The following is a 15015-nucleotide window of genomic DNA, read 5'->3' as shown; positions in this document are numbered from 1 at the left end:
CCTATCTCCATTGTGGTTCAATTAATGTTGCACATTTCGAGCTAATGGCATAAAACCACCACATTCCAGGGTTTTCTGCACAAAACCATGTGGCCCCTAATCATTTGCAAAATTCATCATGTATTCAGTAAACTTTTTGCAAATAGCACTTATCGTCCGCTTTGGCATGTTTAAACAACCTTATGACAGGTGGGACTAGATCGTTAGAGCTGGCTAGGCAACAAAAAATAGTCTTCTCCGATCATTTTACATAGAGACCTCTCGATCAAATAAAAAAAATCAATCAGATCCCCCTCTCTCTTTATCTCTCTCTCTGGAGGTGCAGCCGGAGAGCCGGAGCACAACGTCGTCGGATCCGCCGACGGCCATGAGCCAACAACCGCAGGGAGGGAGCTCCCGTGTACCCTCCAGCCATGAGCTCCGGTTGGTGGCTCCCCTATATGCGGGAGGATGGAGATAACCTTATCCTTTGAATATTTTACAATTTTGTCCTTTATATTTTTATTATTTACTAAAGAGCCCATTGTTCAGTGTTTTTTGTCAATTCAGCTCCTTATAGCCAGGACCCGCTGTCAGAAAATGATCAAACAGGTCAAATCACCTTACCAACGCTATTTGCAAAAAGTTTGCTGAATGCGCGGAGATTTTTACAAATGATTAGGGACCAGGTGGCTTTCTGCAGAAGAAACCAGAAATGTGGTGTTTTTATGCAATTAACTCTGCACATTTCAGTAGAAGGAGTTTGTTTCTTTCAAGTGGATGTGCATTGTGTGGTTTTTTAATTAATGTTGCAGATTTCAGTAAGTGGACTCCGGGTTTTTTCAAGTGTATGTCCGTTGAGGTATAATTAACAAAAATGCCAAAAATCTGACGTCGGGTTTCTAGACATGGAAAATCTCCTGATTTTCATGGAAATTTATATTGGTATGCGAATGAAAAATTTGTTGGGCTAAGTCCCTTAACGTGGAGGAGTGTTGGCAGCCCAACATTAGTCCATAATTTCTACACATGTGAACCATTGTTCCTCGCTGCATCCAACGGTTGAAAGTGCTTTCAAGGGAAGAGAAGCAAGAAGAAAAACCCTAGCCACTCCATCCTTGCCTGTGGTGGCTGCCATTCTGAGAGTGGAGAGAGCACATAAGAGAAAACACAACCTGTTTGAGAGATGAAGGAGAAGAAGTGGAGGTTCTGTCCAGATTTGGTGCATCTGACTAGGCAGTGTTGAAGCTAGTGATTGGAGGCTCAAACGTGCTTGGATCCACCCCAAACTTGGTGAACTCGTTCCTTACTTTGAATACTTTAATCTGGTTAGCTGGTTTAAGGACAGAGTAGTTTTGGAAGACGAACAGATTTGAGAGTGGTTTTGTCATCTCTAACTGCTGCAGTTTCAGAACAGAGTAGTTTTGGAAGACGAACAACTTGGGTAGGCAAACGGTGTCCGATTAAGCTGAGACTTTTAGGGGATCTCAGGAACTCGTGTGTCTACTTGTGTGCCAAATTTGGTATTGTTTGGTTTAGCGATTTAAGAGCAGTTTGCAATATAGTGAAGGGGACATAAGCTGTGTGTACTCTGTTTTGCTGAAATCTTGCCTCTTGTGGTTGTTGTTGCTGTTGCCGGTTGGTAATGTGGAGAATGTGTTGTAAATCTCTCTAGAGGTTCTAGTGAAGACTTTGTACTCATAATTCTCATAGTGAAGTTGTGTGGGCCGGTTAGTCCATAACCGTGATTTTTTACTACTGAACTTGAGGAGGTTTTTACACGTTAAATAGTGTCTCACATGTGCATGTTGTTTGTGTTATTTCACTGCTTACTTGTTGGTTGAAGTTGTCCTCAAAGTTCATCACAAAAGAAGGGGATGTGTAGTGTGCATAAGCATATTTGGCGTGTAGGTGAATTTATGCAGCTCATTGTTGTTGTCTGGAGATGTCTTATCCTACCTACCTAATTCTAATTACAGTTTAACTCATGAGAGGATGCCAATTCGACGAGTTCTAAGGAATTTGATGGTTCGACATGTCCTATCCTACCTAATTACCTACACTGTGGTGGTGGAGAAAAAGTCGTGGTGTAGGTGGATACTGTCGTGGTCGCGCGCTGAGCGACAAACGCAAAAGCGCTATACCCATCGGAACAGTAGTAGAAAGAAGAACGTGCTTAGACATAATGTCATCACGTTGCAGTTTAATTGGTATTACTAAATGATTGGTACAGAAAACATGCTAAGAAAGACCATCACGTTGCCGGGGGATCATGGGATTTAATTGTTTGCTATACTTAATAAAAACAGCTACAATCCATGTTGGTAACACTTAACAACCTTAACCAATGGAGGAGCATGATCAAGACCACTCCGAGCTCTCCCAGGCGGAGCTTCTGCAAGCCACGAATGAGCTTATGGACCACACGTTAAGCTTCGTCAGGTCGATGGCGCTCGGATGCGCCGTCAAGCTAGGCGTCGCGGACGCTATCCACCGCGGGGGCGGGCACGTCTTCCTCCACGACCTGATCGCTGCTCTTCCTAATCCTGTGACGGCAAGCAAGCTCCCACACCTAGGCCGATTGATGCGCGTGCTCACCACGTCCGGCGTCTTCGCCCAAGCGGACGACGGCGCCTACTGTCTCACTCCCGTCTCCTCCCTGCTCGTGAGCGACGGTGGAAAACGCAAGAACCAGACGCAGCTGGTGCGGCTTCACCTATCGCCGTTGGTCGTGTCGCCCTTCACCAACATGGCCGAATGGTTCACGAGCGACGACGGCGAGGACACGGCCTTCAAGATGACGCACGGCGCCGATTTCTGGGGAGTCTGCGAACGCCACGCAGAGTTCAGCAAGCTGTTCAACGAAGCGCTGGCCTCGGACTCACAGTTCATCATGGACGCGGCCATCCACGGAGCGGGTCGTCAGGTGTTCGAGGGAATCAAGTCCTTGGTGGACGTTGGTGGCGGCACCGGCGAGGCGGCTAAGGCGGTAGCGAGAGCCTTCCCGCATATCAAGTGCATAGTGCTGGACCGTCCTCAAGTGATCGATGGGATTCCTGCTGGCGGCCCGGTTGAGTTTGTCGGGGGCGATTTCATGGATTTCATCCCGCAAGCAAATGCTCTCCTGCTTAAGGTGATATATACCTTATCCCACATAATTAATAAAACAACGAATGTGTCGGAGGGTGGGCCGCACCTTTCAGTTTTTTATTTGAAAAATAAAAAGAACCAAATTGCATGCACACTCTTTAAAATGCCACGTATGTATAACACATATACTCCCTCCGTTCCTAAATATAAGTCTTTCTAGAGTTTTCACTAATGGACTACATACGGATGTATATAGACATACTTTAGACTATACATTCAATCATTTTGTTTCGTATGTAGACATCTAATAAAATCGCTTAAAAGACTTATATTTAGAAACGGAGGGAGTAGATGTTTACACATGACATATAGAGACGATGGCCGGAATTCTCGAATAAAAAAGAAGAGAAGACGTCCGGGTTTCAAGATTGATGAACCCACTGTATATGCCTCGTTATAAATATCCTATTTACGTTCTTTCATATTTATTGTAGCAGTGGTTTATAAATTCTTGAGAAACGGTTGAACAATTAATGAACCAAATTGCATGTCCGTCATGATTTAGAAGACGTGCTTGAAAAATCTCTGAAACCTAGATAGTTTTCGATTGATCGTGAGATGGGCTGAAAAATAGCATCAACATTACTCATGCATCTAATGAGGCGAGAAATTAACACGGCGCATGCATACATGAATAGTACTAATTAGTATGAGTAACTGTGTTGGCGTCTTAAACCTTATCTATTATAAAAATACACGTAAATTTAACTATGCCTTCTAAACCGCGACGAAGAGAATATACTCTTTAAAATGCCATGTATGTATAACAAATATAAATGTTTACACATGACTCATAGAGAAGATGGCCGGGGTTTCTCAAATAAAAAAGAAGAGAAGACGATCGGGTTTCAAGATTGATGAACCCACCACATAGGCCTTGTTATAAATATCAAATTTATTTTCTTTCATATCTATTGTAGCAGTGCTTTATAAATTATTCAGAAACGATTGAACAATTCATAAACCAAATTGCATGTCCGTCACGGTTTAGAAGACATGCTCGGAAAATCTCTAAAACCTAGATAATTATCGATTGGTTGTGAGATGGGCTGAAAAATAACATCAACATTACTCATGCGTCTAATGAGCTGAAAAATTAACACGGCGCATGCATACATGAATAGAACTAATTAGTAGAAGTAATTGCGTTGGCGTCTTAAACCTTATCTATTATGGAAATACTCGTAAATTTAACTGTGTCTTCTAAACCGTGACGGAGAGAGTATACTATTTAAAATGCCATATATGTATAACAAATATACTCCCTCCGTTTCAGTGCATTAGACATATTAGAAGGTGCACTGCAACCTAGGCACGTAGAGATTGGGTAGGAAAAAAAAATTTAAATTGTAGAGGAAGCCAATCACACTACTCCTTTCTCAACTAAAAACATGCTATTAATTAGAAGATATTTCCAAACCCAAAAAACATGTCGCATATATTGCATGCATGTTGGGGAACGCCGCATGGGAAACAAAAATTTTCCTACGCGCACGAAGACCTATCATGGTGATGTACATCTACGAGAGGGGATATTCGATCTACGTACCCTTGTAGATCGCACAGCAGAAGCGTTAGTGAACGCGGTTGATGTAGTGGAACGTCCTCACGTCCCTCGATCCGCCCCGCGAACCGTCCCGCGATCAGTCCCACGATCTAGTGCCGAACGGACGGCACCTCCGCGTTCAGCACACGTACAGCTCGACGATGGTCTCGGCCTTCTTGATCCAGCAAGAGAGACGGAGAGGTAGATGAGTTCTCTGGCAGCGTGACGGCGCTCCGGAGGTTGGTGATGATCTTATCTCGGCAGGGCTCCGCCCGAGCTCCGCAGAAACGCGATCTAGAGGTAAAACCGTGGAGATATGTGGTCGGGCTGCCGTGGCAAAGTTGTCTCAAATCAGCCCTAATACCTTAGTATATATAGGAGGGAGGGAGGGGAGGAGGCAGCCTCAAACCCTCAAGGTTTGGCCAAAATTTGAGGTGAAGGAGTCCTACTCCAATCCTACTTGGAGTAGGATTCCACCTTCCCACTTGGAAACTCTTTCCACCTTGTGTTTTTCCCTTCTCAAACCTTATGGGCCTTAGTGGGAACTTATTCCAGCTCACTAGGGGCTGATTTATCTCTTCCCATAGCCCATGAGACCTCTTGGGGCATGACACCCCTTTCGATGGTCCCCGTCACCCCTCCCGGCACTCCCGGTACACTACCGATGAGCCCGAAACTTTTCCGGTAATGCCCGAAAACGTTCCGGTAACCAAATGAGGTCATCCTATATATCAATCTTCGTCTCCGGACCATTCCGGAAACCCTCATGACGTCCGTGATCCCATCCGGGACTCCGAACAACATTCGGTAACCAACCATATAACTCAAATACGTATAAAACATCGCCGAACCTTAAGTGTGCAGACCCTGCGGGTTCGAGAACTATGTAGACATGACCCGAGGGACTCCTCGGTCAATATCCAATAGCGGGACCTGGATGCCCATATTGGATCCTACATATTCCGAAGATCTTTATCGGTTGAACCTCAGTGCCAAGGATTCATATAATCCCGTATGTCATTCCCTTTGTCCTTCGGTATGTTACTTGCCCGAGATTCGATCGTCAAGATCCGCATACCTATTTTAATCTCGTTTACCGGCAAGTCTCTTTACTCGTTCCGTAATACAAGATCCCACAACTTACACTAAGTCACATTGCTTGCAAGGCTTGTGTGTGATGTTGTATTACCGAGTGGGCCCCGAGATACCTCTCCGTCACACGGAGTGACAAATCCCAGTCTCGATCCATACTAAATCAACGAACACCTTCAGAGATACTTGTAGAGCATCTTTATAGTCACCCAGTTACGTTGCGACGTTTGATACACACAAAGCATTCCTCCGGTGTCAGTGACTTATATGATCCCATGGTCATAGGAACAAATACTTGACACGCAGAAAACAGTAGCAACAAAATGACACGATCAACATGCTACGTCTATTAGTTTGGGTCTAGTCCATCACATGATTATCCTAATGATGTGATCCCATTATCAAGTGACAACACTTGCCTATGGTCAGGAAACCTTGACCTTCTTTGATCAACCAACTAGTCAACTAGAGGCTTACTAGGGACAGTGTTTTGTCTATGTATCCACACATGCACTGTGTTTCCAATCAATACAATTATAGCATGGATAATAAACGATTATCATGAACAAAGAAATATAATAATAACTAATTTATTATTGCCTCTAGGGCATATTTCCAACAGTCTCCCACTTGCACTAGAGTCAATAATCTAGTTCACGTCACCATGTGATTCCAACGAATCCAACACCCATATAGTTATGGGGTCTGATCACGTCTTTCTCGTGAGAGAGGTTTCAGTCAACGGTTCTGAAACTTTCAGATCCGTGTGTTCTATACAAATCTTTATGTCATCTTATATATGATGCTACTATGTGCTATTCGGAAATACTCCAAATATCTACTCTACTATACGAATCTGTTTCACTACTCATAGTTATTCGGATTAGTGTCAAAGCTTGTATCGACGTAACCCTTTACGACGAACTCTTTAACCACCTCCATAATCGAGAAAAATTCCTTAGTCCATTAGTTACTAAGGATAAATTTTGACCTCTACTAGTGATTCAATCATGGATCACTCTTTGTACCTCTCAACTGACTTTGAGTCAAGGCACACATCAGGTGCGGTACTCAGCATGGCATACTTTAGAGTCTATGGCTAAGGCATAGAAGACGACCTTCGTCTATTCTCTTTATTCTGTCGTGGTCGGGTTTTAAGTCTTACTCAAATTCACACCTTACAACGCAACCAAGAACTCCTTCCTTGCTGATCTATTTTGAACTCCTTCAAAAACTTGTCAAGGCATGCATCTTGTGGAAACTTCTATTAAGCGCTTTCGATCTATCTCCATAGATCTTTGATGCTCAACGTTCAAGTAGCGCAATCTAGGTATTCCTTTGAAAACTCCTTTCAAACAACCTTGTATGCTTTACAGAAATTCTACATTACTTCTGATCCACAATATGTCAACCACATATACTTATCAGAAATTCTATAGTGCTCCCACTCACTTCTTTGGAAATACAAGTTTCTCATAAACCTTGTACAAACCCAAAAACTTTGATCATCTCATCAAAGTATATATTCCAATTCCGAGATGCTTGCACCAGTCCATTGAAGGATCACTGGAGCTTGCATACTTGCTAGTATCTTTAGGATCGACAAAACCTCCTGGTTGTATCACATACAATGTTTGCTCAAGGAAACCGTCGAGGAAACAATGTTTTGACATCCTACGTGCAATATTTCATAAATAATGCAACAACTACTAACATAATTCTAACAGACTTTTAGCATCGCTACGAGTGAGAAAGTCTCATCATAGTCAACTGTTTGATCTTGTCGAAAACATCTTTGTGACAAGTCGAGCTTTTCTTAATAGTGACTTATCACCATCATCGTCTGTCTTCCTTTTAAAGATCCATCTTTACTCAATAGTCCTATGACCATCAAGTATTTCTTCCAAAGTCTACACTTTGTTTTCTTACATGGATCCTCTCTCGGATTTCATGGCTTCCAGCCATTTTTCGGAATCTGGGCCCGCCATTGCTTTCTCCATAACTCGTAGGTTCAGTGTTGCTCAACAACATGACCTCCAAGACAGGGTTACCGTACCACTCTGTAGTAGTACGCGACCTTGTCAACCTACGAGGTTTGTAGTAACTTGATCCGATGCTCGATGATCACCATCATCAGCTTTTACTTCAATTGGTGTAGGCGCCACAGGAACAACTTCCTGCGCCCTGCTACACGCTGGTTGAAGTGATGGTTCAATAACCTCATCAAGTTCTACCACCCTCCCACTCAATTCTTTCGAGAGAAACATTTCCTCGAGAAAGGATCCGTTTCTAGAAACAAACACTTTGCTTTCGGATCTGAGATAGGAGATGTACCCAACTGTTTTGGATATCCTATGAAGATGCATTTATCCGCTTTGGGTTCGAGCTTATCAGACTGAAACTTTTTCACATAAGTGTCGAAGCCCCAAACTTTCAAGAAATGACAGTTTAGATTTCTCTAAACCTCAGTCTATACTGTGTCATCTCAACGAAAATACGCGGTGCCCTATTTAAAGTGAATGTGGTTGTCTCTAATGCATAACCCATAAACGATAGTGGTAATTCGATAAGAGACATTATAGCATGCACCATACCAAATAGTGTGTGGCTATGACGTTCAGACACATCATCACACTATGATGTTCCAAGTGGCATGAATTGCGAAACAATTTCCACATTGTCTTAACTGCGTACCAAAACTCGTAACTTAGATATTCATTTCTATGATCATATCGTAGACAGTTTATCCTCTTGTTACAGCGAACTTCACTCCGAAACAGAATTGAACTTTTCAATATTTCAGACTTGTGATTCATTAAGTAAATACTCTTGTATATACTCAAATCGTCATTGAAGTAAGAACATAATGATATCCACTGCGTGCCTCAGCAACCATTGGACTGCATACATCAAAATGTATCACTTCCAACAAGTTACTATCTTGTTTCATCTCAATGAAAACAAGGCCTTGCTCATGTGGTATGATTTGCATGTCACCAGTGATTCAAAATCAAGTGAGTATAAAGATCCATCAACATGGAGCCTCTTCATGCAATTTATACCAACATGACTCAAGCGGCAGTGGCACAAGTAAGTGGTACTATCATCATTACCTCGTATCTTTTGGCACCACTATCATGAACATGTGTAACACTATGATCGAGATTCAATAAACCATTAAAGGTGATTATTCAAGAAAATAGAGTAACCATTATTCTCTTTAAATGAATAATCGTATTGCAATAAACACGATCCAATCATGTTCATGCTTAACGCAAGCACCAAATAACAATTATTTAGGTTTAACACCAATCCCGATGGTAGAGGGAGCGTGCGACGTTTGATCATATCAACCTTGGAAACACTTCCAACACGTATCGTCACCTCATCTTTAGCTAGTCTCCGTTTATGACATAGCTTTCATTTCGTGTTACTAATCACTTAGCAACCGAACCGGTATCCAATACCCTCATGCTACTAGGAGTACTATTAAGTACACATCAACATCATGTATATCAAATATACTTCTTTCGACTTTTGCCAGCCTTCTTATCTACCAAGTATCTAGAGTTGCTCCGCCTCAGTGATTGTTCCCCTCATTACAGAAGCACTTAGTCTCGGGTTTGGGTTTAATCTTGGGTCTCTTCATTAGTGCAGCAACGGTTTTGCCGTTTCACGAAGTATCCCTTCTAGCCCTTGCCTTTCTTGAAACTTAGTGGTTTTACAAACCATCAACTATTGATGCTCCTTCTCGATTTCTACTTTCGCAGTGTTAAACATCGCGAATCGCTCAAGGATCATTGTATTTATCCTTGATATGTTATAGTTCATCACGAAGCTCTCATAGCTTGGTGGCAGTGACTTTGGAGAACCATCACTATCTTATCTGGAAGATCAACTCCCACTTGATTCAAGCGATTGTCGTACTCAGATAATCTGAGCACACGCTCAACGATTGAGCTTTTCTCCTTTACTCCGTGGACAAAGAATCTTGTCGGAGGTCTCATACCTTTTAATAAGGGCACAAGAATGAAATCACAATTTCATCTCTTTAGAACATCTCTTATGTTCCGTGACGTTTCAAAACGTCTTCGGCGCCTTGCTTCTAAGCCATTAAGTATTTTGTACTGAACTATCGTGTAGTCATCAGAAACGTGTATGTCGGATGTTCACAACATCTACAGACGACGCTCGAGGTGCAGCACACCGAGTGGTGCATTAAGGACATAAGCCTTCTGCGCAGCAACGAGGACAATCCTCGGTTTTACAGACTCAGTCTGCAAAGTTTGCTACTATCAACTTTCAACTAAATTTTCTCTAGGAACATATAAAACAGTAGAGCTATAGCGCAAGCTACATCGTAATTCGCAAAGACCATTAGACTATGTTCATGACAATTAGTTCAATTAATCATATTACTTAAGAACTCCCACTCAAAAAGTACACCTCTCTAGTCATTTGAGTGATACATGATCCAAATCCACTATCTCAAGTCCGATCATCACGTGAGTCGAGAATAATTTCAGTGGTAAGCATCTCTATGCTAATCATATCAACTATACGATTCATGCTCGACCTTTCGGTCTCATGTGTTCCGAGGCCATGTCTGCACATGCTAGGCTCGTCAAGCTTAACCCGAGTGTTCCGCGTGTGCAACTGTGTTGCACCCGTTGTATGTGAACGTTGAGTCTATCACACCCGATCATCACGTGGTGTCTCGAAACGAAGAACTGTCGCAACGGTGCACAGTCGGGGAGAACACAATTTCGTCTTGAAATTTTAGTGAGAGATCACCTCATAATGCTACCGTCGTTCTAAGCAAGATACGGTGCATAAAGGATTAACATCACATGCAATTCATAAGTGACATGATATGGCCATCATCACGTGCTTCTTGATCTCCATCACCAAAGCACCGGCACGATCTTCTTGTCACCGGCGTCACACCATGATCTCCATCATCATGATCTCCATCAACGTGTCGCCATCGAGGTTGTCGTGCTACTCATGTTATTACTACTAAAGCTACATCCTAGCAAAATAGTAAACGCATCTGCAAGCACAAACGTTAGTTTAAAGACAACCCTATGGCTCATGCCGGTTGCCGTACCATCGACGTGCAAGCCGATATTATCTATTACAACATGATCATCTCATACATCCAATATATCACATCACATCGTTGGCCATATCATATCATAAGCATACCCTGCAAAAACAAGTTAGACGTCCTCTAATTTTGTTGTTGCATGTTTTACGTGGTGACCATGGGTATCTAGTAGGATCGCATCTTACTTACGCAAACACCACAATGGAGATATATGAATTGCTATTTAACCTCATCCAAGGACCTCCTCGGTCAATTCCGATTCAACTAAAGTTGGAGAAACTGACACCCGCCAGTCATCTTTGAGCAACGGAGTTACTCGTAGCGATGAAACCAGTCTCTCGTAAGCGTACGAGTAATGTCGGTCCGAGCCGCTTCGATCCAACAATACCGCGGAATCAAGAAAAGACTAAGGAGGGCAGCAAAACGCACATCACCGCCCACAAAAACTTTTGTGTTCTACTCGAGAAGACATCTACGCATGAACCTAGCTCATGATGCCACTATTGGGGAACGCCGCATGGGAAACAAAAAATTTCCTACGCGCACGAAGACCTATCATGGTGATGTCCATCTACGAGAGGGGATATTCGATCTACGTACCCTTGCAGATCGTACAGCAGAAGCGTTAGTGAACGCGGTTGATGTAGTGGAACGTCCTCACGTCCCTCGATCCGCCCCGCGAATCGTCCCGCGATCAGTCCCACGATCTAGTGCCGAACGGACGGCACCTCCGCCTTCAGCACACGTACATCTCGACAATGATCTCGGCCTTCTTGATACAGCAAGAGAGACGGAGAGGTAGATGAGTTCTAATTAATATGCATTGGTCCTTCAATTAATAGAGGAGGTCTAATTAACAATGCATTGGTCCTTCAATTAATAGAGAAGGTCTAATTAATATGCATGCAACTAGTACTAGTGTAATGTGCCTTAGAGTTTTAGGATTATTTGATTTTCATAAGATGCCTAATGCACCGAGACGGAGGGAATAGATGTTTACACATGACACACAGAAAAGATGGCCGGGGTTTCTCAAATAAAAAAGAAGAGAAGACGACCGGGTTTCAAGATTGATGAACCCACCATATAGGCCTCGTTATAAAAATCCTATTTATGTTCTTTCATATTTATTGTAGCAGTGGTTTATAAAACCAAAACGGTTGAACAATTAATAAAGCAAATTGCATGCCCGTCACGGTTTAGAAGACGTGTTTGGAAAATCTCTCAAACCTAGATAGTTATCGATTGACTGTGAGATGGGTTGAAAAATAGCATCAACATTACTCATGCTCCTAATGAGATGAGAAATTAACACGGCGCATGCATACATAAATAGTACTTCCCGTCTCAAAATAAGTGTCTTAAGCGTATAAATTTGTACTAGAGCTAGTATAAAGTTGAGACGGTTATTTTGAGACGGAGGGAGTACTAATTAGTAGGAGTAATTGCGTTGGCGTCTTAAAACTTATCTATTATAAAAATACTCGTAAATTTAACTGTGTCTTCTAAACCGTGACGGAAATAGTATACTATTTAAAATGCCATGTATGTATAACAAATATAGATGTTTACACATGACACACAGAGAAGATGGTCGGGGTTTCTCAAATACAAAAGAAGAGAAGACGATCCGGTTTCAAGATTGAGGAACCCACCACATAGGTCTTGTTATAAATATCATATTTATGTTCTTTCATATCTGTTGTAGCAGTGGTTTATAAATTCTTAAGAAACGATTGAACAGCTAATGAACCAAATGTTTCACTTCCTACAGATATTTTTAAATAGTTTTAAATTAAATTAGCCGTTGTCAATATGTTGTGCAACGCTAACTCATGCATTTTGGATCTATCACTGTGATATGTTGTGCAACATAAACTCGTGCATTTGGGATTTATCACTCTTTGTGCATGGTTACAGTTTGTGCTGCACGATTGGAATGACAAGGACTGCGTAAGGATCCTAAGACGATGCAGAGAGGCAATCCCTCCTAGACAAGCAGGAGGGAAGGTGATCATCATAGAGATTGTGGTTGGATCTTCTTCCGAAGCAATATACCATGCAACCCAACAATTATATGATTTGCACATGTCAATGGTGACACCAGGCATGGAAAGGGATGAAAAGGAGTGGTGCAAGTTATTTATGGAATCTGGATTCACCAAGTATAAGATCAATCCTTTATTAGGTTTGCGATCTATCATCGAAGTGTTTCCGTAGACCACCATCCCTTCTACAATCAGAACTGTGTACTCCGTTCCTAGTACTTGTTTCTTTATCCCACACGTCATCATTTTGTTCGTGTAATTCCATAGAAAGACTCCGACTTATGCTTGTACAATAAATGATTGGTAATAACTGAGAAAAGATGTCTCTCTATAAAAGAATCTCTTCCGCAAAAAAGAAATATTCAACAACATCATAGTGCTATCTAGAGAAGTAAAAAACATGTCATATATGATGAAATTACTTTTTACTGTTATTGCTAGCAATTAACAATCGTGTATCGCTGAAATTTTTGGTTGATTAAAATTAAAGTAGATAAGGTATGACTATGATAACACATCTTTTACATTAGACAATAACATCCATATCTTTCTTCATAAGACATCACGTCTTAGCTGAGGAGATATGCATTTTTGTTCATTTTAATTTCTCTTTTCCAACTTATCATTTATCCTACAAGGCATTGCTGAGATAGCATCATAGTACACGCCCGGCAATCATATCTGAGCAATAAAAATCTCTTTGACGACAAAAATACATAAAAAGCTCTTTTATGATACCGGGGACAAATATTGGCCGTCCATTTATGAAATCTAATGCTAGGTACCGATCTATACTGACTCAATTTGACAATAGAATTGCCAACAATATAGATTGCACTGCTTCGGTCCCTTCCTCCAGTATACAAGTTCTGAGGGCATTTTAGAAAGTAAAAAAATTTAGCCCACCCCGCCGGCCCGCCCTCGCCCTCCCATTTCATTCTCGAGCTCGGCCATGTGAGTTCTAGCCACCACCAGTGTTTGCCTGACCATCTATGGCAAACCAGGAGGTTATCGAGCTAGGCCATCTTCCTTACCATCAACGCCCTGCCGCTCTCTCTCGTCCCTCCACCCTCGTCCTTTTCTTCCTGCCGCTAGGGCGCTAGGCGCTGGACGAGAACCCACCACGCCCACACCGTTGCTCCACCACGAGGTCGTGACTGGTCTCTCCTCGTCTTCGTATCCACAAGCGCGCTGCTGCTGCTGCTTCTCTCTCATCCCTGAAGGCACGACATGTCCTCGGGTAGCGTGCGCTGTCTTACACCTGCTTGGCGCGTCGCCGACTTCAGGCCCAACTTCTCGCCCTCCGTGGACTGGATTGTCGCTGCAAGGATGGCTGGGTCGGCAAGGTGGAGCACTTCGGAACCGAGAACGACACCTTTCGGACATCTGAATCCTCCCGGCGCATGGTGCTCGTTCGGGACGTTGGCTAGCCATGCGAGGCAGTCGAAACCAAGGCGGTTGGCTGCCATTGTCTGCCCTCTGGGATCGCGTTGACTGCTGACGGCGACGAGGCGACGTGAGGGTTGTGGGGCTACTTGCGTTCGGGAGGCGGAAGCGGTCACTACGAGGCTATGGCGTGTGCGCTGCGGCTGTCCTTGCGGGCATGGAGTGCGAACGGCGCGCGTGTGTTTGGGCGTGTCACATGTGTGTGTGCAGGGCCGAGCTCCAGGGGCTAGTCCATGACGGACAGGGTAGAGGGCACCGGCTTCAGTGAGACGAAGCTACAATGGCCGAAAATGACAGGAAGAGAGGCGTGACCGAACGACGAGATGGCCGGGGTCGCAGAGGAGATGGCGAGGGAGAACGCCGATGCCGGCAGTGGTCCTCGGGTGCTCCAGGAAGAAGATGAGTTTGAGGCGGAGGTCGTGTTCGAGGACGACTGCTCGGGGGTGCCTTTGTCCAGATTGCAGGCTGCAGGCTGCAGCGACCGCAACAGGAGGTCGAAGGAGACCATGGAGTCTTGGTCTCATGGGACAACAAATCTATTTTCAATCGCGCCATTATTTGCCGACTAACAACGAAGCTATGCTTCACATGACAAAAAAGCTATGTCTAACCTACCCTTAGAAAATGATTGGTCGGATTTTAAT

At 43.2% G+C, this 15015-nt stretch overlaps 1 protein-coding gene across 1 annotated transcript; it reads left to right on the top strand.

Moving 5' to 3' along the window:
* The first annotated feature begins 367 nt into the window (after positions 1–367).
* Positions 368–13097, top strand: LOC123429316 (O-methyltransferase ZRP4-like). Its single transcript, XM_045113370.1, has 3 exons — positions 368–427; positions 2372–3112; positions 12798–13097. The coding sequence occupies exons 1-3, from the start codon at positions 368–370 to the stop codon at positions 13095–13097; spliced, it is 1101 nt and encodes a 366-aa protein (XP_044969305.1).
* Positions 13098–15015: the final 1918 nt, after the last annotated feature.

This window comes from Hordeum vulgare, chromosome 2H, assembly GCF_904849725.1.
Source record: "Hordeum vulgare subsp. vulgare chromosome 2H, MorexV3_pseudomolecules_assembly, whole genome shotgun sequence".
Lineage (NCBI taxonomy): Eukaryota > Viridiplantae > Streptophyta > Magnoliopsida > Poales > Poaceae > Hordeum > Hordeum vulgare.
Note: the sequence above shows the minus strand (reverse complement) of the source record. Positions and strands in the feature narration are given on the sequence as shown.

Excerpts from the sequence above, each read along its gene's own strand:
- LOC123429316 (XM_045113370.1), top strand. The coding sequence starts at position 368 with ATGAGCCAACAACCGCAGGGAGGGAGCTCCCGTGTACCCTCCAGCCAT. Across the intron at positions 428-2,371 it reads CCAGCCATGAGCTCCGGTTG|CTTCTGCAAGCCACGAATGA; the intron begins GTGGCTCCCCTA and ends TCCCAGGCGGAG. Across the intron at positions 3,113-12,797 it reads CAAATGCTCTCCTGCTTAAG|TTTGTGCTGCACGATTGGAA; the intron begins GTGATATATACC and ends GCATGGTTACAG.